Raw genomic sequence first — 23,119 nt, 5'->3', positions numbered from 1 at the left:
ACATTGCTCACACTCCTTCACCATGGTTTGCTGATATAGTGAACTATCTGGTCACCGGCCAAATGCCTTTGCACTGGGGGCGACAAGATAAGTCCAAATTTTTGTCCACGGTGAAGCATTTTTTCTGGGATGATCCTTACTTGTTCAAGTATTGTCCCGATCAGATCATTAGAAGGTGTATACCTGAGCATGACCAATCCAATGTCATCTCCTTTTGTCATGATCATGCTTGTGGAGGCCATTTTAGTGCTACTAAGACCGCTGCAAAGATTCTGTAGGGTGGATTTTATTGGCCTACCCTATTCCGAGACTCTCACACCTTCTGTACATCTTGTGAAGTTGCTAGAAGCAAGGGAGTATTTCAAGACAAAATATGATGCCTGATGTGGTATTTTTGTGACCAAAAATATCAATTATAAAAATAACCACTCGCAATAGGACGAATCTTTGTAGGATACGGCTATAGAGAGGGTGTCGAACCTCAAGGACTGCAGGGGTTTTATTATCAAAATTCAAAAGATCAAAATTAACTTAATTAAAAAGGAGAATTGATTTGATTTTCTTTAAAAACTAATGTGCATGAAAATAAAAGAGATTAAAAATAAGAGAGAGAGTGTAGGGTATTGACTTCACCTCTATCCGCACAACAATGGCTAATCATAATTAATCCCAGAAATTCATTTTATGCATGTTATAAATAAACAAGAAACTAACTTATTAAAGAATAAGCATAATCTATCTTCGGTTGGCACGGATCGTCCACCTAACCACTAAGATGCGGTACGACCCGTCTTTCCTAGGTATAAATTATCAAATTCTTTAATGGGATACATACAATCAATGAATAAGTGTAACCCATCTTCGGTTGGCACGGACTGTCTACCTAAATTACACTAAACTAGGGTGTAGTACAATCCGTCTTCCCTAGGCATGGCCTATCAAATCCTATTGATCATATGTCAATTAAACCCATTGTATAACCATCATCCTCATAATCACAAAAAACAAGAATGATTTGATTTCAATAAAAGTAAAATACTTTCTAAGACAAGAGAAGAATTTCACAAATATTGATTTGAAATTGAAGAACAATTGCATTTAATATGAAGAACATAAATCAATTGTAGCAATCCTCATAGTTATACAATCAACATGCATAAATTAAAAATCTAGAAATTAAATACAATCAAACCATTATGCTTGGATAGGGTTACATCAACACCTCACGAAGGGGTTTAGCCGCTCATGATCTCCTAAGCTCCAAAGACAATTTACTGAATTTTGCTCTAAGAGGCGGTGTGTCTTTTCTCAATGCTTAGAGGCCTATTTATAGGGCTTAGGAGAGTCCTAGAAGCCCTAGTAATCCTATAAATTTCGGAGATTTAAGTCCAAGTCCAATTAGGATAAAGAAAACCTAAGTCCAAATCGGAATAGGATTCGCCCAGAATTGCGTTCCTATTTTGCGGGGCAATTTTGGCAATGAGGCGCTCCGAATTAGGAAAATGCTATTTCACAATGATTTGTAGAAATTTGAGTTAGCTTTCCAGTGCGGCTTGAATCACCTCAATCGGATATTTGAGCTGAAAGTTATGGCCAAAATACCGAGACATATACAGAATCCAAAATTGAATCCAATCCGATTTTGACTCCAATTTGAGAAATTCCGAATTAATCATTTTCTTTATTTGATTTAAACTTAACCATGATTGGTTAAGTTTAACCATATCTTCTAGGTCTTCTCAAAGTGTGCTTTTAAGCCCAAAATCAATGGAATTAATTGCATCTTGATTTATATCCTGAAAACACAAAAACAAAACAAAATCAAACAAATAACAATGCTAAGGAATTAACATATGTAAATTAAGGGGTTTGAATGTGCAACATTCGACGCTTATCAATGCCCCTCAACCCCATTCTGATTGTTGAGATTTTTGATGTTTGGGGCATTGACTTCATAGGACCCTTCCCAAACTCCTTTGGCTATCTCTATATCCTGGTTGCTGTGGACTACGTGTCCAAATGGGTGGAGGCTGTTGCTTGCAAGACCAATGACCATAGAGTTGTGGTCCAGTTTTTAAAGGACAATATTGTTGCTTGTGTTGGTACTCCTCGAGCAATCATAAAATAGGATTAGTTTAAATTGAAATTGATTTACATGACGCAATTTCCTGTGGATCGACCTCGCACTTGCACACACTTTATTACAAACGACTCATGCGCTTGCGAGTATCATTTTAAAAGTCACAACAGTTATCATAAAAAAAAACTTATGGAACACTCGGTATTGAATGATTTTGTTGATTTCTAAATTATCATTGTGGCAAATGATTGGAGATGTAATTAATTAAGAATTGGGAGGTTGGCCGAATGAATTTCTTGAGAAAATCTCTTTTGTTGATTTGCTGGTATTCCATTGGGGCTTGCTGACTGATATGGATTTGTGATTTTTCTTGTGTTCTTTTATGGAGTACTAGAATCGATACTGAAGTTGGAATTAAATTTTCTTGGTAATTTAAAGCATCTAATGGAACTTTGGATATATAATATTTTTACATGGGCTTGGACAATTTTATCCTAATCTTTTAAGGATAATAGAAATATATAGATTCTTGTGAAATACCGTGTGAGTTTGACCTTATGAAGTGGTTATAGAATTGAAGTATATGATATGAAATAGGGCTCGAAGAAAAAGAATTCGAAGGAAGTTATGAAAAACAATTGAGGGGTGGAACTAAACTAAGTAGCAAAGGTTGTCAGACTTTGCATGCGCATTTGCTTATCAAAGCTTTGACTTGTTAAGACAGTGGAGAAATTTGATAGTCTAATGAATAATGGAAAGATATTGGATTTCTCATAACCTTGATTACTTGGGGGGTTTTGTAGCAATTGCTTAACTTGTGAGTGATGGTTCTGTTAAAGAACTATATTTTCTCATATTATCTAATTGCATGTTTTGGGGCTTTTTGTGACCCATTTTAAATTCTGGAGTTAAATGTCTTCATAAAACTTTTGAGTCACTATTTATTTATTAATTAATTTTGTCATTCGAGTTGTTATGGGCTGTCTTGAAGGTACAAAGTTGTTAGAGCTGGGGCAGCGGGGAGTCATACAGTAGTGGTTACTTCAAAAGGAACTTCCCTCTCTATTGGTTGGAACAAACATGGGTAGTTGGGTTCAGGCTCAGCACCAAATGGTAGGTTTATTTTATTAATCTGATTCTATGAAATTTCGATAAGCTTCCAATGCAAATCTCATGGGAATTTGATTTGCTAGGGTGATCACTTTGAGATCTGTGTTGCTATTTTTGGATTCAATTGCTTTACTATTTTTGGATTCAATACTTAAAAATCTTACTTCATATTGGCCGGTGTGCATCAATAGTCCTCAGTTTGCTCTTGCATGTGGTATATTTTTGGAATTATCCTAAACAATTAATGATTTAGTGTGGATTTGAGATTGTGATTTCAATAAATGTGATTTTAAAAATTGTGTTTTTGAATTCGCTACTTTTTACAATTGTACTTGTTTGGTAAAACAAGTTAAGAAGTACTTTTTTTTATCAATTGAGTGTTTTGACAACATTAACATATAATTGTGGTTTAATGGCCACATAAGTAAATATTGCGCCAAATATTATTTTAAGTGAAATCGTGATTTTGGTTTAAATTCACATTTTTTTCAAATAAGCACTATCTAGTCAGCTTATAAAAATCGCAGATTTTTTTCACGATTTTAAAATTTGCGTTTTTAAAATCGCAATCTCAAACACTCTAAAATTACAATTTAGTTTAAAAACGTACTCTCGAATGGACCCTTAGTCACTTTATGTGTAGCATTTTATGATTTCTACCAAAGTTACATCGTGATTTTAAAAAAATTAAATTATAAGACGATGATACATGCAAAATCTTGAAATTCACTGAATTTTTACACATTAAATTATCTATTTATTTGATAAAGATAATAAATCCACCGTTTGGAGAATTTTCATGGATATGACATGGTGACAGTCCATAACCTGATGACGTGGATGAAGCATAACCTTTTTCTTTTTCTTTTGAGTTTGGTTTTCAGTTAGGGGACGAAACATTACATAACCAAAAATGTCGAAGCTTCTTCTTCTCCTCCACACCCCGCATTTCGCCTCCGTCCACCGGCGAGCCCTCATCGCCCCCACCCCTCTCTCTCCTCTCCATTTCCATGGCCCCTCATCCGTTCACCTCCGAGCCTTATCCTTCTCCGTCAAAAGCAAAGAGGAAGAGGAAGTAGTAGTAGGCAAGGATGGAAAGAAGGTTAACAGTAACAAGATTAGTGGTGGAGGTCGCGATGAGGACTATCCGAGCGGTGAATTTCAGTTTGAGGAGTTTAGCTGGTGGAGGAACTTCTCTGTGAAGATTAAGATGCTGGTTGCCTTCCCTTGGGAGCGCGTTCGCAAGGGCGCCGTCTTGAACATGAAGCTGCGCGGCCAGGTAACCGGAGCTTTATTTTCTCCTTCATTTTCTACAAGTTTTTAGTTTTTAGTTTACGTTTGAAATTCGACAAGTTCAAATTGCTGTGCTCAGATATCTGATCAGCTAAAGAGCCGTTTCTCTTCCGGACTGTCTCTACCTCAGATTTGTGAGAACATTATAAAAGCAGCGTATGACCCTCGTATTTCTGGCATCTATCTCCATATTGAAACTCTGAATTGTGGGTGGGGTAAAGTTGAAGAAATCCGAAGGCATGTGTTGGATTTCAAGAAATCAGGTAGCTGATTCTCTTATTTCGAGGTAGGTTTCTATAGCGAATTGTCTAACTTGGATTTTTTTTTTTTTTGTTTCTACTTGTAGGTAAATTCATTGTGGCATATGTCCCTACATGTCGCGAGAAAGAATATTACGTTGCCTGTGCGTGTGATGAGATCTATGCCCCTCCAAGTGCTTATTTTTCTTTGTTCGGTTTGACTGTTCAAGCATCATTCCTTTCAGGTGAGGTAACTTGTTTGATAATGTATGTCGAGCCTGAGACAATTTCTGTCTCAACTAAAAGATATTTCTTCCCATTAGAAAACAAGTTTGTTTCATGTGTCTTATGGGAGCAAATGAATGTTTTCCTCTTTCTCCTTCTGTATTACATGATTTTCAGACTTTAGTAATCTGCTGCAGTTTAAAATATTTTTTCTTGTTAATTGAGTGCAGTTTATATGTATAAGTATGTAACCTTGCAGATATTTTGACTCTTGGCTTGCATGAACTTGCAGCTGATTTCTGAAATGGAGTTACTGCTGATTCTTGCTACTATTACAACTCAATTTACCTTATTAGCTATGTTGCCCTTTTTTTAGTGGGCTCAGGTGTCATGGAACTTACCATCATCTGAATTCTTGGACTCTGTTCATCGTACTAATTTTATCTACATTTTACCGTCACATCTTTTGGGCTATCTTAAGTGAGTAATTACTGCTTTTTTGTATTTTCACCTGAATATATTAAAATACAAAGAGAAAATACTTAGCACAAGGATGCTTGTCACCTGAGTCATTGACTGGATTATGTTATTAATCTCTGTCCCAGAATTTTGATGTAGCAAAACTTTTCTAGTTTTTTGAAATGGTTAGAGTAATCTGGAGATACGAACAAGATGTTGTTCAATTGTTGTATAGCATCAGAAAAGTTTTAAAAAGAGATTTTGGAATCCAACCTTGCTAAGTGTGGAAGGCATTGGCAATCATATCCAGTAATTAAAAGTTTGGTTGGTCACATAAATTGATCCTCCAAATATGATTATCATGGCCTTGGCTCTTTTATTATCATGCAACTTTAAATTGAGAGGGGACTGCATTTTATAGTAGCTGTGCTTAATCCATAATGTTTAACTTGCTCACATGTGCGTCTTATAGATGCTTGTAAGGTAAAAACTTATAGCCTATTTTTGCTTACATTTAGTTTTTTGAAGACAGAGGCACAAAAGTCCTTTCCTAATTTTTCACTTTTAAAAATGGTACTCTGTGCTACCTTATAGTTCCAAGTGTATTATGTGATAGAGGTTCAGAAAATTTTGTTTTGCAGGTGTCCTTGACAAAGTAGGAATTGAGCCACAAGTGGAAAGGATTGGCAAATACAAAAGTGCTGGGGATCAACTGATACGCAAAACAATGTCTGAAGAAAATTGTGAGATGCTGACTGCATTGCTTGATAACATCTATGGAAATTGGCTGGATAAAGTTTCTTCTGCACAAGGTGGCTTGGCATCTGATGCTTTTCTGAATCTTCAAGTATTGAATAAACTTACAGGCTTCTGCAAATTTTTTGTAGGAAAGTCAAGGGAGGATCTTGAGAACTTCATCAATGAAGGAGTTTACCAAGTTGAAAGGCTAAAAGAAGAAGGCTGGATTACAAACATAAGCTATGATGATGAGGTACATAGTTCTGTTCCTGTTTGCTTAGAAGTTAGGGCTTGAGGTATTATGAGGAAGAATCAACATTTGCTACTGCACTTAACTTATAAGAATTTCAATAGATATTTTGAGAGTGAGATGGCATTTTTGTTTAGTCTTCAGTATAGTATTATACTTACAGCCAGTTGAGAGGGTTTTCTAAAACTCAGTCATCGCCCCTCCTTGCTCCTCCAGTTAAGTTATAGGTAGAGCTTCTATCGCATAGTAATTCTCTAGTCTAAATATATCCACTAGTTTTCAGAGATACATACCATATTGTTGTTACAGTTGATTGTTGGCCATCCATACCTGTTCAATAGTTTCTGTTGAGGACTGTGTTTGACAGCCATCTGTAGTGGGAGTGGTTTCTGTCTTTGAAACTGTAAGGCTTTTTTCCTTGATTTATATGATGATTTTCGGGTGGTTTTTAGTAACATCTAGTCCTTGCAGGTTATTTCAATGTTAAGGAAGAGACTTGGCGTGCAGAGGGATAAAAAACTTCCTATGATTGATTACAGGTAGTCAAATTCTTAATTAAGGCCATCAACTACGTATAGTTTAGTGTCTCGTGGAGTATTTTGTTTTCCTGGAGTTGTTGACAACTAGACGTCCCAATTGGAGCTGTCCTTTTCTGTTGTTTAAGTAAAGAATTATTCCTGTTACTTTCTATTGATTAGACATCTAATCTTTATAGAGTTTTCCCAATTGTTTTTTATTGCTGTATCATAATCCAACATTATATGTATATATATATATATATCAACACCCTGCTGTTTTAGGTATAAATATTTTGAGTGAATACTTGCCATGGAGTTATACTTAACTATCAAATTTGGTTTCCACTACTGATCTCTACGATGCCTATGGCATACCTCCATAACCACTTCCCTAAGGGAGCTCAATATCAGATTTCTAACCCTCAAACACCCGAGCAAATTGGAGAACAAATTTTAAAGCACCTTACTAGATGGAATTTGATCTTGTCACCAACTCCACCCCACAGAAAATCCCTTCGAAGTTTCTCAATTTGGTTGGCTACTCCTATAGGAATAGGAAAAAGGGTTGATAATAAGTAGGCAAATTAGTGAGACCGCTTTAAATTAGAGCCAACTTACCACCCTTCGAAAACTACTAGCGTGGTGGATTATATTGGAGGTAGGTTTGGCACATATCCTTGGCTCTAGGGTTTCCTCTTTGCCTCTGAAGTATCTGGGTTTTCCTCTAGAAGCTTCATATAAGGCTAAGTCAATAATGATGTCATCATTCTTCAAAAATTGGAATGTCGTTTGGCAAGTTGGAAGAGGCTCTAATTGAAGAGTGGGAGGTTGGATGATTAAAAGCACTCTCTTTAATTTGCCCACTTATTATCTATTCCTTTTTCTAATTCTTGCAGGAGTAGCCAACTGGATTGAAAAAACTTTAGAGGAATTTTGATGCAGGACAAATACACTTGAGGATAAAGCTTAGAGGAAGAGATTAAGGAGAGAGGGAGAAGCCGAGAGAAAGAAGAAAAGGAGCCAAAGAGAGAGGAAGAAGAAAGATCGGGAGAGGGGAGAGAGAGAAAGTTAGGGGGGGAGAAGAAGACAAACCCATGTCTCAAAATATTATTCATCAAAACTGCTAATACAATAAAAACTTACGCCTAATAGAATATAGGTTAAACCCTAACCCTAGCATTACTTGGGCTAAAGGCGCGGAAAAAAAAAAAATAAAGTCCAAAATAAAATAGTATAACCCATCTGAAAAATAAATAAATAAAACCAAAATGCAACTAATAAAAAGTCCAATAAAGTCCAATAAGGCTCAATAATGATCCATCTCGTGCGCTCAAATTTTCTATTGAGTAGAGTCGATGACGAGTTCAAATTCCATCTAGTAAGTTGGTCTAAAATTTGTTCTCCAGTTCGCTCGGGTCTTTTAGGGTTAAGAAATCTGATTTGGTTTAATTGAGCTTTCCTTGGGAAGTGATTATGAAGGTATGCTAGGGAAAGAGAGGCGTTGTGGTGATTGGTGGAAACCAAATCTGATAGTTTGGGGGAAGATTACTGTTTCACGGAAAAACATTAGGACCGTTGGGGGTGTGTTTCTAGACACGACATTGTGGCGTACTGGTGCTGTTTGTGTAAGAGGAATGGGGATCATGTGGGACAATAAGCGTTGAGAAGAAAGCTTGAAGCAGAAAAGCCAGAGAAAGAGAAAGTAGCTTGGACAGAGAGAAAGTTTGGGGGAAGAAAACGACAAAACCTCGTCAATCATATTATTCATCAAAAATTGTTTTGTACAATAGAAACTTAAGCTTAAATAGGGTAAAGGCTAAACCCTAACCCTAACCCTAACCCTAGTGATAATTGGGTTAACGGCCCGCTAAAATAACATAAAGCCCAAATGTAAATAAATAAAGTTCGAATGAAATTAAAATGAAAATTAATACTAAAAAAATAATAATACGCCCACGATACTATAGGTGGCCCTTGTCAACGTCCATATGTGCGTGTGATCAGTGGCCCGTGTCTGATGTCCCCATCAGGGGAGACTATTGATCACATTCTTTTTCATTGTGAGGTAGCTAGAGAACTGTGGGTTTTGATCTTCCATCTATTTAGCATAGAGTGGGTCATGCCTAGAAGGGTGGTTGAATTGCTGGCTAGTTGGAGAGGCCAATTGGGAAGCCGATGCATTTTAGAGGCTTGGAGGGTGGCTCATTTGTGTTTAATGTGGTGCAGTTTGATAGAGTAGAATGCGAGGAGCTTCGAAAACTGAGAGAGAACGGTGATAGAGTTAAAAGCCATAATGTTTAAATCTCTTTCTGCTTGGTTGGTGGTGTAGCTTTTCTACTTTTTCGGATTCTTTTCAATTGTTTTCTTCCTTTTCTCCCTAATTAGGGATTTCTTTTAGAGAATAACTTTTATAAGGATCTTTTTGTGATGTGGAATACATAGTTGGCAAGATATCTTAGTGTCAATATTCTGTCTGTTCTCTCTCCTTTGTCTCCCGCTCTTCTCTTCCTCTCTCCTCTAGCGGAGGCGCGTCCCGCTAGAGCTCAGTTCTGGTTCATCGGCTCCAATTCTTCGGTTCTGCTTCTGTCTTTGCTGGTCTCTTCCGAGCTTTTGCTGCTGGTATGGCCTGGCAAGATTGAGATGGAGCGTCATTTCTCTGTGGAAGCTAAAGCCTTTTCCTTTTTGGCGATGGCAGGAAAGTCAAAGCTTCGCTTGGAGGAAAGGAGGAAGGGGTTCGTTGGGTTTATTGTTTTGGGTCATCAATGTTCTGTTTGGTTGGCAGCCATGGTGGAGGTGGCATTGTTGTCTCCGGGGAAGGACTTTGTCAAATCTTTCCATGAGAATGTGGAGGTTTTGATGGTTCGTAGGGGTGGTAATAGGGCTGGCCATTTTTTGGAAGTGGCTATGTTTCTGCACTCTCTAGAAGCAACGTTTGGGTTACCGGCCTCCGAGGAGGGTTTTATGGTGGAGAGGAATAAGGGTAAGGTAGTAAAGGACTGCTCATTAGGGCGCTACTTTGGGGCTAGATCCTTCGTGGAGGTGGTGTCTTGTGTTAAGTCCTCTTTGTTGCTAGCGCCAAAGATGGATCTACGCAGCTTGGATCTGTGCTAAGTGGGGTTGGTTAGAGATGCCGAGGATCCGAGGATGGCGGTGAACTGTTTCGACTTGGAGGAGTAGCCGTTTGCTGCGCCGACCAAAAAGATAAAGGTTGGCTCTTTGCTGGGTAGTAGGCATACTCATGGCGGTGGTGCTCCAAGGAAGAAGACGATGAGGTTCTTTCGTTCATGGAAGAATTCACTCCAGAAGTTTAGGTCTGATGTGGATCAGGTCCAAACACTTTCCTGGTTTTAGGTTGAAGGCTGGGCTCAAGGCTTCGTCTGTTGGACCATGTTCGAGGCTTAGGCCTCTAATCATGGATTCTGATCCGGAGCCCATCTCTGGGTCCTTTTTGCTTTTGGATCTTTTTCTGATCCGGGTTCAAGTATGGGTTCGGCTCAAGCTTCTCAGTTTTGCTCTGACACGTCGTCGAAGGCTGCTCAAAAGATGGGGTTGGATTTCCCATCGGCAGTTTCTCCCCAGGTTCTTGCTGAAGTCTCGGGCGCTAGGTTGGTTTCAGGTTCTAAAGTGGATTTTGGGTTTGCCTCTCCGGAGATGGCGTTGGCGTTGGTCCAGGGTGGTCTTCTCAGGTGCGTGATGTCTGTCTCTGACACGCTGGTGACTCTGACGAACCCAATGGTGGCTTCTACATCGCTGGAAGATGTGGGTTGCTCTTCTATGGCTCCTCTACCCTCTTCTGTGCACGCATCTGCTTTCATGCAGTCAGGTGCCATTCCTTCCGGTTTGGATGTGATATGCATGCCATTATTTTCTTTAGAGATGGTTCTACAAAAGCGAAAGCATCAAAATTTGATGGAATTGCTTATATGCTAATGCCACCGATAATCCTTACAACTTGATGAAAGAGGCCTATAGTGCTCATAGGGTCCATCTCAATACCTTTATGCTGTTGGAAGAGAAGACGGCAACAAATCTTGTTCTCAAATTCAGCTGGTGCACATTCCGCCTTCTCCTTAACTGTAGAACTCGTTGGTGTCTAGCATGGAGTGAGGTGTCTTGCCAAGGTTTCTCACCATTGATGGAGGTGTGGTTGGAAAGGTAGATGCCGAAGGAACTTATCAAAAAAAAAAGGTAGATGCCAGAGGAGGAGCCGCCAGAAAAGTAGCGGATGGAGGAGCCGCCGCCGAATAAGAGTCAAATCAGTGGAGCAGTTGGATAGAAATTTTTTCAATAGGGTGAGTTCCCGTGTTTTCATCTTAAGCTCTTTTGGTGCTCTACGCTTATGTGTCTATCTGTGAGTGGAGGGCACAAAGGAGTTGGTTTGTGTTAGGTCTTTACTGAAGTTATTCTCATTCTCTTATATACTTTATGTGTACATGGGTTGTGCAATTCTGCGCTTTTTACGAGATTGAATTACTTTATTAGAAAACAATGTGAACAATTTTGTGATTTAAATTTCCCAACAATTTTTCTGAGGAATTACTGTCTCATACTGTGGTCTCCATATATACCATGTGACTTCTTTTTTTCTATGATATGTATCCATTATTTAATGATTTCTTTCCTTCTTCTTTGTTCATGGTAAATGTAGAAAATACTCTGGAGTTAGAAAATGGACTCTTGGTTTATCAGGCGGTAAGGATCAAATAGCTGTGATCAGAGCTTCAGGGAGCATTAGTCGTGTACGGAGTCCATTAAGTGTTCCAGGTTCGGGCATTATTGCAGAGCAGTTCATTGAGAAGATTCGTAATGTGAGAGGTATACATGACCTTACAATTACAATTTACTTGATATAATGCTTTTTTTTTTTCTTCTCTGCAGAGGCATGACAGTTTTCTCTTAAGATTTGAGTAATGTGTCATTGCCTTACGAGATGATGAATTACGTGAATGTTAACACCATGCGATGCTTTGCAGTTATGGCATGCTGTATATTGTGTAGACATGGGGTGGGGACCCATTTGAAGATGCTATGAAAAAATACATATAGATGTCTGACTTGACTCTTGAGAAGTCTTCTGGCTAGTTATATTAAGAAGACTTCTAATGTAGAGGAATTCAAAAGAACAGAGGGGAATTAGTTCGGTTCACTTGGAGAAATAGTAACATCTGTATGCATTTACGACATGTAGCTTTGATTTCTACTTGGGCCCAGGCACCGTACATGCCGTTTCTTCAACCTCCATCTGTCATTAGAAGTATAAGAACAAAAAGCATAGTCTACCAGGGTCATCATGTCTTTATCGGCTTGGGAGACTTTTTGTTGAAATCAACTCTGTATTCTTGCTGCTTTCCCTTTTTAGTTAAATGATTTTTCCAGTCATGTTGGTTTTTTTTTTTCCCCTTTCTCACCCTCAGAGTCAAAAAGATATAAGGCAGCAATCATCCGAATTGACAGCCCTGGAGGTGATGCTCTTGCTTCTGATTTGTAAGTGCTGGTACATTTTACCTATATATGTAAGATTGAATCCATTGATACGTGAATAAAGGAAGTAGACATTTTTGTAGACCAGGTAGTTATATTTTTGTTTTCTTTAAACTATAATCATTGATTCAGAATTCCCTCTGTCAAGTTTCTCATACTTGAAGCAACCTCATACTGGGTAATAATAGAGTCCCATACCGCTTCCAATGGGGAGATAATACATCAGAAGCAAGACCTTCCTCCTCTGCAGCACCCACTGTTATTAGTTTGCTTTCATCGAAATTAATTCTCAAACTTGTAACTACTTCAAAGCATAAGAGGACAGACCTTAGAGAACCCACCCTGTTTTGTATCAGCCCCACTCGTCTGCTGCAGCCAACATCTGCTGAAAACTCCCCTAACAATTATAGGGAGAAGATGTGAACGTGGATCACCTTGCAAATGTTTCCATCTTTGCTGTTTCTCCCTGAAATCTAATATGCCCCAATTAGCATGATTAGTGTCCCAAAAAAACACGATTACCTTTCTGCATCTAGCAAGCAAACTCAGCCCAAGACTCCTGCTCTCAGAACTCTCATCTAGTCACACACAAACGAACAAAACAGAGTCTGGAATTTATCTTCCTCCTGTATAAGCATTATGTGACTCTGAAGCATCTGTAAAGTGTGGCTAATATGGCACAGTGGAGGCAAGCATTTTGTGTCTACTTAGTTGATGTCGATAAAATGTATGAACTGGACCTACCAATTGATTCTAATGAGGTAATGTCGAGGTAACCATTAGTGATTCAGATGAAGTTCATTGACTAAAAACTAGAGCAATTATATTTTAAAACCTTATATGTGAGCTGCGATACTGGCCTTGTGCTACAGTCAAGAGGCCTTTCCTGCCTTTCTGTGGGAATATGCCTTCCTGCTCTTCAAAATTAGTGTCTTTCCTGCTTCTGGTAGCTGCATTTAAGCATCTTTGAAATGCAAACTTCCTCCAGTTAATACTGTTCTTGAGTTGATCAAAAGTTTCAAACATAGTAGATCTGCAATTGATTTTCAGTCAAGAAATCCATCTAACTTCTGCCTTGGTTTAAACATAACCCTTTCCTCTCCTTCCCTGAGCAGTCATCTGATAAAAACTCAGAAGACAAAAGAAAAGTTGGGGAATAAGATGTGAAGATTGACAAAGAAAGTGCTTTGGTTGCTTGTATTGAATTATTTAAAGAAATTATTATATGGTTAACCTACTAAGATCTGGTATTTATGGTGTACAGAATGTGGAGGGAAATCAGACTTTTGGCAGAATCGAAACCTGTCATTGCATCAATGTCTGATGTGGCCGCAAGCGGTGGATACTATATGGCAATGGCAGCAGGGACACTTGTTGCAGAAAATCTAACATTGACTGGTTCTATTGGAGTTGTCACAGGTGAACCTAAGAATGCTTCAACCCAAAAATAAAAAATAAAGTAACTGAACATCAGAGACATAAGCTGGTAGGACTGTTAAATAGAATAAATTTAAGTTGGCTGCGGCAGTGAGAAAACAAAATATGTCTGCAGATGCGCATGTGCAAAAGGTATTGGTGAAGAATAAGGATTATTTTCAATCACGTGTTCTCTTTTTCCTATTTTGGGATCTCCAATGTTGAAGTATAACTGAGGAGATGCAAGAAGCTTTAGTTTGTTAAGCCAAATATATGGGTGTTAACTTCTGTATTGTGCACTCCTTACCATAAAACACCTGATTACTTCATGTTAACTTCTATATTGAACTCTCCTTACCATAAACACTTTCTGTTTACTTTCTTCATGTAGAGCTAGATAAATTACAGAAGGAAAGAGTCTTAGTATATGTGCTTTTTTTAAATAAATAAATTGACATATCTACATGCCTGCAGCTTATCCTACAGGCACAACACTTGGCATACTGCATATGTGGAAAAGATTTCCCTGCTAAGTGTACATTTATGTGTACCTTCTCTAATAATGAGTATTCTAATTAATTTTTCTAGTTAAAGAAAAATTTCCATATTCCAAGGAAATGCTAATTACATGTGCCTTATTATCCCAAAGGACTAGTTATTATTGGAGTTCCCAACAGTCATGTATATAGCCTAGTTCCACATATTACACAACTAAAGTGAAATTTAGTACTTCCTCATGCAACATGCTCACAATCCATCCACCTAATGTAGGACATAACACAACATCTTCATAATTCAAGATATCACAATCTTCTCCATTCAAACTCTTATCCTCATCAAGGTCCACGTAGCATTGTAGTGTCCAATGCCATATGGCATTATTAATTTGGTCTGATACCACTTTCCATGACATGGGGACACGGTAACACAATCTGTGTGGTACTCCAAAGGACTATTCATAATGAGGAGCTCCTTAAAATTATTGCCAATGTGGGACTTACCACATACCCATTTATCACCTCTACAATTTAATCCAATATAAGGTGTCATAATTTGTCAAGATCCAAGAAAGCACTAAACTAAATTTGCGTTATAAAGGGCTTGTTATTATTATAGCTCTTTAGAATCACTTATATGGTCCAATGCCACCTAGTATACAATCAATCTAGGAGGACTTAGCACATGGCCGTGCAACATCTTCACAATCTACCCGCATGATGTGGGATTTAACTCAACATGTTTAAAATTTGGGGTATCATAGTTCATGAAAGATTGTTACCTGTATGGATCTCAAATAGTGTCTCCTTGTGCTATTAAAGTTGTAAGATTACACATAATGGTTTCTCCAATCGTATATGAATCATGATTGAAATTGTGGTAATCAAGCTAGAACTTTTTGATTCATATCTTTTTTTTTATATAAATAAGTGATTTATTGAAAGCGCAGAGGGGCGTAACCCTAGTACACAAGAAGTATACAAAAAAAAGCCCCACTATAGACAAAAAGAGGAACATAAAGATAAAAATTGAGACATGGTGGAAATTTTAGGCACACTACAAGCTTCGGTCCAATGGAACAATGTTTGAATAAGCAACTTTTTGAGCTCTTCCATTAACCTTTCTTGATCTTCAAAGCATTTTGCATTCCGCTCTCGCCAAATGATCCATATAAGACACAATGGTGCTATTCGCCACACATCCTTAGCTGAAATATTACCACGTTGACCACGCCAACACACTAACAAATCTGCCACCCCTCCAGGCATAACCCATGTGACATCAAAAAGAGTGAGTACTAAACTCCATAACGCTCATGCCACTTCACAATGAAGGAGAAAATGGATGATAGACTCACCATTTTGCTTGCACATGCAACACCATCCTACCACAATGATACCTCTTTTACGCAAGTTGTCCAAAGTCAGAATCTTTCCTAGAGTCGCCGTCCACACAAAGAAACTGACTCGCAATGGAACTTTGACTTTTCATATACTACTCCATGGGAAAGTGGAAGTTTCTGTTTCCAAAGAAGAGAAACATATCAATGTCGCCTTGCAAATTTTCAACTAAATAGGGTTTTCTTTTTTTGATAACTGAATAGGCAAGTTTTCATAAATGCACCATAATTTCTTTGGGTCAGGTTTTTCTTGATCTTTTCTCTGCTTATTGTCGGGTTTATCTCTTGTATAATTTGTGTCTACTTGGCCTCTGCTGTTGAGCTTTGCAATTACTTAATCAAAAAAAATCTTTGGGTCAAAGTGCTTTTCATTTGGAAGTTGCTTATATGTTGCACTTGTGCTTATGGTTGCTAAAATTGAACGAATTAATTCACAATAAAAAAACAAAGTAGAAAAAGGGGAATCTTCTAAACCTTCCCTTGATTGTTAAAAGTATATGGAATGTGTAAGAAGTTGGTGCTGCATCATTAACTTTGATTGTAGGTAAGTTTAATTTGGGTCAACTGTATGAAAAGATTGGCTTCAACAAGGAAATTATATCGAGGGGAAGATATGCTGAGCTCCTTGCAGCTGAACAAAGACCTTTCAGGTAAAGACACCTTTTTTTTTTTGCTAGCTTTACATATCTTTGTGGAACTGGACAAGATAATATTCTGCTATACATATAATTTCATAGTCAAAGTGAAACCAGAATACATCTTTCACTAGCTATGTAAGCGGATAGTGTGTAGATGACTTTGTTTCATTGATTATGCAGTTATGCCCTCACATTAACCTTTGAAAAATACATTAGATAATGTATTGGTTTGAACTTGGGAAGTTGTGGATGAAATGGACATAAGTATTGACCAAACAAACACATGATCCTTCAAATATCCACCATATTTAAAAGTCATATTTTTAATAGCTACGATAATCCATTTCAATAATTTGGTTTTTTAGGCTTTGTTTGTTTCGGCGTAAAATGATTTCTTAAAATGTTTTTCATAATTTCTGATGTTTGGTGTGACGAAAAATAATAGTTAACAAAAAGTATTTTCAATTTGACCGAAAAAAGACTTTAATTTCTAGAAATTGTTTCCATTTTTGGAAACCATAAACCATTTTCAAATTTGAGAATCTCATTCTGAAGTCGACACACCCAACCAAGACATCGCTGGGACTCCGCTAGGACTTTACCAGACCATCGTAGGGACCCCGCTTGAACCTAATCGGAACATCGCCGAGACCTCATCAGGATCCTGCTGAGACCCCACTAGGACCCTGTCGGGATTTTGCTAAGACCCCGCTGGGACCCGAGGGAGACTGTCAGGACCTAGTTAGGACACCGCAGGGGCTTGACTGAGACACCGTTGCGACCCAATCGGGACCTGACTAGGACCTCGCCAGAACCTGTGCGAGACTCAACTGGGGCCCCTCCAGGACATCGTCGGGATCTGGTTAGGACACCGCCAAGACTTGGTCGGGACCTCTCCAGGTCACTATATGACTTAGTTGGGGCATTTTCGTAATTTAAAATTTAATATGATTGAATGAAAATATATATATATATATATATATATATATATATATATATATATATATATTTGTGATTTTCCATACGTGCCAAACATTGAAAAATGTAACATTTTCCAACAAAAAACATTTTACATCGAAACAAATGGAGTGTTAATTTTCACTAAATGTGTTGCTAACTTTAGTTTTTTGGTAAGTAGCAGGTTGCTAAATCAATAGTAACAAAGTTAAAGGCAAGGACCCAAATTTTGTTGATCTGTTTTCTAGATTGAGAGAGGAATTTTATTTGTTTTGTAGATGCAGAATGCTTTTCAATAAGAAATTGAGTCTATTATTTTTTCATTTTAGAGTTTCAAAATTACCAATGAAATAATAGAAATGAAGCTTTCTGTATTGTTTCCAAATATAAGAGAACTGTAATTTTCTTATTCATAATGCCTTTAGTCTTTTGTTTTCTTTCACTTTTCCAGTTAATGATAACAAATAAGGCTAAAGTTCATGTTTGAATTACATAAAAATTTATTACCAAAAATCACTTCATTTTAAAAAGAAAAGCATAATCCTGGCTCCACATTGCACTGATTTGGACTACTGTATCCAATTGACCTGCCTGAACCTCGATGTGTCTTTGATGGCAGTCCTAATTTTACCTTTTGGTGGACGTTGCTCCAGTTTAGTGTGTTGCAGTTGAGTTACCACTCTATGCTTATAAACTTGACTAGTTCCCATTCTCTTATACAGACCAGACGAAGCAGAACTTTTTGCCAAGTCTGCACAGAATGCATATAAGCAATTTCGTGACAAGGCAGCTTTTTCCAGATCAATGACTGTATGTTGGTCATTTTGATGTTTCACTAACAATTTCAGTCGCTTCATTTCATCTCTTTATTCTTAACTTTTAATATCCTGTATAAAATCTGAAATCTTTCTAATGATCCTATCATTCTGTTGCTAGGTAGATAAGATGGAGGAGGTCGCACAAGGGAGAGTTTGGACTGGTAAAGATGCAGCTTCAAGAGGTTTGGTTGATGCTATCGGTGGGATTTCTCGGGCAATTGCAATTGCAAAACTTAAAGCTAATATACCTCAAGACAGACAGGTTTGTTGTTTACCTTTTTCTTCTATGTTTTTGTTTTTTTTTCCTTTGGTAATGAATTTGGTTAGGATGAATACTAGTACTGATTAGTACTTGTGTAAACAAATTACAAGGCTAATAATGCATTTGGTTGGATGGGGCCAGGTTAGTCTAGTGGAACTTTCAAGATCTTCCCCGTCACTTCCCGAGATCTTAAGTGGCGTAGGGAATACTCTAGTTGGAGTTGACATAACACTGAAAGAAGTGCTGCGAGAGTTGAGCATATCCGACGGAGTTCAAGCCCGGATGGATGGAATTATGTTTCAAAGACTGGAGGGATATTCTTATGCCAATCCCATCTTCGCTTTGATAAAAGATTACCTCAGTTCCCTCTAGCCTCTATTGCCGAAATCTATTTTTTAGTTTCTTAAATTTAGGCGTTACAGAGAGGAGCAGTTGCTTTGATAATGAATATATATAAGCAAAAACCAAAGGTAAGAGGTGTAAATTTTTTCCTTTCTTCTCTTCTATATGCTTTTGTATGTACATGTACAGCATTATGGAAAAGGAGGGGGGAGTGAAACATGCTCTGACCCATCCATCCCACATGGCCAATTTTTAATGCTGATGATACATCCAGGGAAGGGGGGAGTTAATCCTTTCTTCTCTTCTGTATATTGAGGATTTTATGAGTACATCCAGGGAAGGGAATTTGATCACTTACAACCTCCCTTCAAATCTGATTTGCTCAAAATGATTTAATAAAAGTTGGGTAATTTACGACAGATGGAGATGATGGTCAAAAAGATTTAATGGGGCAAAACCCTTATTCCATGAGTCACAAATGTTAACTTAGACGGTCAAAGTGACAATGTGTTGTAGTTCATGGGGCAAAATGACAATGCGTTGTAATTTAAGGGGGTAAAGTGACAATGTGTTATAGTTCATGGGGCTAAAATGACGGATTGATCGTCTGAGTTAAAGCATTTAACTGATAGTAGGGTTTTTTGATACAAAATGGTAGTTTGATGGGGTTGGGCAGTAGGGTTCTTGGTGGTAAAGTGATAATGCGTTATAGTTGATGAATGAAAATATAATTACCCCATGATTTAATTAAAGGCCCAATGATAGTAAGCAAACTACCTACAATTACAAACACCCCATTTCCTGCATTGATGATTTGGAGAATTCTTCCTAAATCGTGGAAGGGCAGGCCAACAATTATATAATAATAAAGAAGAAAAATATGGTTCAGGCCCTAATCTATTGGTGTCTTCGAATTAATTTAAGAAGGCGAATAAAAAGCAGTACATAAATGAATGTTGTTGATAAGATAAATGGATGGATGGATGGGCATGGGAGCTATATCGAGGGATCAAGAAGGAAATGCCATTGCTGTGAAAAGCCTAACCAAAATAGGGATATTCTATAGCTGCGTGCATTAGAGGCATTGGCTATACTACAAGCAACAGATTTGGGCATATAGACGATTGTTATTCAAAGGTGATGCGCTCTAAGTGGTGAATGCGATGAAATTTAGAGGCCGGAACTAGAGTAGTTTCAGGCAAATTATTGAGGATATAAGTGTTAGGAATATTAAGTGATAAGGAAGAAGGATCATTAATAAACACTCAATCGTTAGGCAAATAATATTCAAGTAAGAACAAAAATCTAAAACAAAAGATAGCTTCGAGGCACGATGAATCACTATCTTTAAGATGATATTTGTCCCCACTTGGAATGAGTTTGCTAATAGGTTGATAGCAAATCGTTTCCTTGATACAACAAAGCTAAGAATTCTACATATAGCAATTTTGGAAAATTCTCACAATTTCACTTGTCAACTACTAAAGTTGAGAATAAAAAACTGAATGAATAAATCGGTGGGAAAGTCTTATTTATCAGGAAAAAAATTCACACAACCCCCTCAAACTACTACCCAATTGACAATGTCCCCCCCAAACTTTCAATTGTGACAATGTCCCTCTCAAACTACCAAAAATTCTCAATGTTCCCCCCAATGACGAAACTACCCTTAATAAAATAAAAACAAAAAATAATAAAACTTCTAGAAAAAACCTAAAACTAATTAAAAAAAATCCAAAGGGTAGAAAATTAAAAATTAAAAAAAAAAAATCCTTTTTATAAGAAAAAAATTAAGAATTTTCGATTTTTTTTTTGTTATAAAAATTTCGTTTTTTATTTCGTTTTATAAATTTTTTAAAATAAAAATTTCCGTTTAAAAAAAAAAATATTCGTTTTTTTTTTTAAAAAAAATATTCTTATAAAAAAATTAAAAAATTTTCGTTTAAAAATTAACTTTTTTTTTTTTTTAAAAAAAAAAAGTTGTTCTTTTGAAATTAAAATTTTTTGTTTTTGTTTTTTTGTTTTTTTTTAAAAAAAATTTATAAGGGTATTTTTGTTGTATTAAGAAATATACAAGGGCATTTTGATCTTTTTATTAGTCTTAGGAGGAACATTGACAATTTTTGGAAGTTTAAGGGGGACATTGTCACAATTGAAAGTTTGGGGAGAACATTGTCAATTGGATGGTAGTTTGAGGAGGTTATGTGGACTTTACCCTATTTATAACTTTTCCTTTTATATAATTGACACCAATTAACATATTAATAAGGGTTAAATACTCATTTGCCCCCTAGGGATTTAATACTTTATTTTTTCACCATCAGGGTTTCATTTTTATTGTAAGAGGTACTTATGGTTTTCATAAAGACCAAGATGATACATCCGTCCAAAATTTAACGGAACGCCATGTTAGCACCAATCAAATGTCAGCACGTGTCATATAATTAATTTTTTAATAAAAAATATATATATTTTTTCAAAAAAAAAAAAAAATTGGGGGTGGCCGGGCCACTCCCAGAGCCCAAGGGGTGGCCGAAACACCCCCAATGGGTTTGGAGGGGTGGTTTTGGCCACCTCCTTGGGCCATGAGGTGGTCGAGCCACCCCATCTAGCCCGTTTGGAACATGGATGAAAACTTCAAAAACCAGGCAGTATCAAGTTCAAAATCAACAAAAAGGAATAAAAACATTCACTTTCTGTTACGTGCTCGAGAATCTGAACGCGTAACAGGTTTGTGAACTGGAAATTTACCAGGATGGTTCTTCCTTAACCTCCCTATTGTGGGGAAATCAAGAAGAAAACAATTCTAGCGGTAGGATTTTCGAGGAATCCTGGACCTCCTTTGGTAGAGCAATTAGAGAAGCTCTCAAACTCCCACAAACACAAGGTTTGAATAAATTGTTGATTGATTTCTCATTCCATAATAATGCAGTATTTAAATGAACATAATACCTATAAAATAGAGTCCCAATAGGACTTCTATTCAACTCCTAAAGATAAACATAAGCCTAATCTAATTTAAGTAATCAAACATAAAGTAATTCTAATAGAAAACAAACACTGAAAAAAACATAGTTACTGCAACAACAATACTCTGTATTGTTTACGCCTTTCTAGCCCTTCAACTTCTAAGTGGTCTCCAACTCCACACGTAACACTCCATCCTCCTTAGGATTGTCCTTGTCCTCAAGACAAAAGACGGAAAACGTTATTGAATGTCATCCAAGATCTCCCATGTTGCATCAGCCGGAGAAAGACCCTCCCAATGGATTAAAACCTCAACCTCAACAATGCCCTTCTTGGTTCGATATTCCAATGCAGTCCTTGGCCGTGGCAGCATATCCCCAACCACATTATCAACATAAGGCAACTTCTCTTGCACCTGGACAGCCATGCCCAACCTTTGCTTCAACAAGGATACATGAAAAACTGGGTGTATTTTGGATCCTGATGGTGAAGCTAGTTTGTAAGACACAGCCCCAATTTTCTCCACAATCTGATACGGCCCATAGAATCTGGGGGATAATTTGAAGTTCCTCCGCATTTGAACCAACATTTCCCTGTATGGTTGTAGGCATAGATAAACCCAATCTCCCAACTTGAACTCCCTCTCTTGGTGGTGTTGATCATAAACCTTCTTCATCCGCGCTTGTGCCTCCTTCAAATGCTCCCGAGCTCCTTTAACCATCTCATCTCTATCCACTAGTAGTTTTTCCACAGCTGCCACCCTAGAAGTACCCGGCACATATGTTAATAAATTAGGTGGCTCTCTTCCATAAACAACCTGGAAAGGAGTGCCTCTCAATGATGAGTGATAGCTAGTGTTGTAGCAGAATTCCACCCATGGTAACCACCGAACCCAATCACTAGGTTTTGAGCTAGTGAAACACCATAAATACATTTCAATGGTGCGATTTACTACTTCTGTTTGACCGTTCGTTTGAGGATGGTAAGCCGAGCTGAAATTAAATTGTACTCCATTCAAGCGGAAGAGTTCTTTCCAAAAAATACTTGTAAAGGCTGGATCACGGTCACACACTATAGTCTTGAGAATCCCATGTAGCTTGAAAACATTATCAAAGAAAACATGTGCGACAGCAGGGGCTGTATAAGGATGGCTGAGTGGGGTGAAATGTCCATACTTTGATAACCTATCAACCACCACAAAGATGGTTGTTTTCCCCTTTGACATTGGTAAGCCGTCTATGAAATCCATAGAGATATCGGCCCAAATTACCTTTGGAATAAGCAAAGGTTGCAGCAAACCATTTGGTTGGGTTGTCTCAGTTTTATGACGCTGGCACACATCACAATTCTGTATAAAAACCCGAATATGACCCCTCATTCCTGCCCAATAAAAAACAGTTCGTACTCTATGTAATGTTTTGTGAAAACC

At 37.5% G+C, this 23,119-nt stretch overlaps 1 protein-coding gene across 1 annotated transcript; it reads left to right on the top strand.

Annotated features, from left to right (window-relative positions):
* The first annotated feature begins 4,094 nt into the window (after positions 1-4,094).
* SPPA (signal peptide peptidase) lies at positions 4,095-18,872 on the top strand. Its single transcript, XM_059597129.2, has 13 exons — positions 4,095-4,469; positions 4,563-4,746; positions 4,830-4,967; positions 6,048-6,218; positions 6,294-6,397; positions 6,866-6,933; positions 11,561-11,727; positions 12,327-12,396; positions 13,658-13,812; positions 16,251-16,356; positions 18,024-18,111; positions 18,238-18,381; positions 18,523-18,872. Exons 1-13 carry the CDS (start codon positions 4,104-4,106, stop codon positions 18,751-18,753), a joined length of 1,992 nt encoding a protein of 663 aa, XP_059453112.2. The 5' UTR covers positions 4,095-4,103; the 3' UTR covers positions 18,754-18,872.
* The last annotated feature ends 4,247 nt before the right edge of the window (positions 18,873-23,119 follow it).

The sequence above is a fragment of the Corylus avellana genome, chromosome 7, assembly GCF_965113065.1.
Source record: "Corylus avellana chromosome 7, dhCorAvel1.hap1.2, whole genome shotgun sequence".
In the NCBI taxonomy this organism is placed as follows: domain Eukaryota; kingdom Viridiplantae; phylum Streptophyta; class Magnoliopsida; order Fagales; family Betulaceae; genus Corylus; species Corylus avellana.
Note: the sequence above shows the minus strand (reverse complement) of the source record. Positions and strands in the feature narration are given on the sequence as shown.

What these genes read in the sequence shown, in the direction of transcription:
- SPPA (XM_059597129.2), top strand. Translation starts at nt 4,104, where the DNA reads ATGTCGAAGCTTCTTCTTCTCCTCCACACCCCGCATTTCGCCTCCGTC. An exon ending in ACATGAAGCTGCGCGGCCAG is followed by an intron (nt 4,470 to 4,562) that starts GTAACCGGAGCT and finishes TGCTGTGCTCAG; the next exon opens with ATATCTGATCAGCTAAAGAG. An exon ending in GCTGAACAAAGACCTTTCAG is followed by an intron (nt 16,357 to 18,023) that starts GTAAAGACACCT and finishes TCTCTTATACAG; the next exon opens with ACCAGACGAAGCAGAACTTT.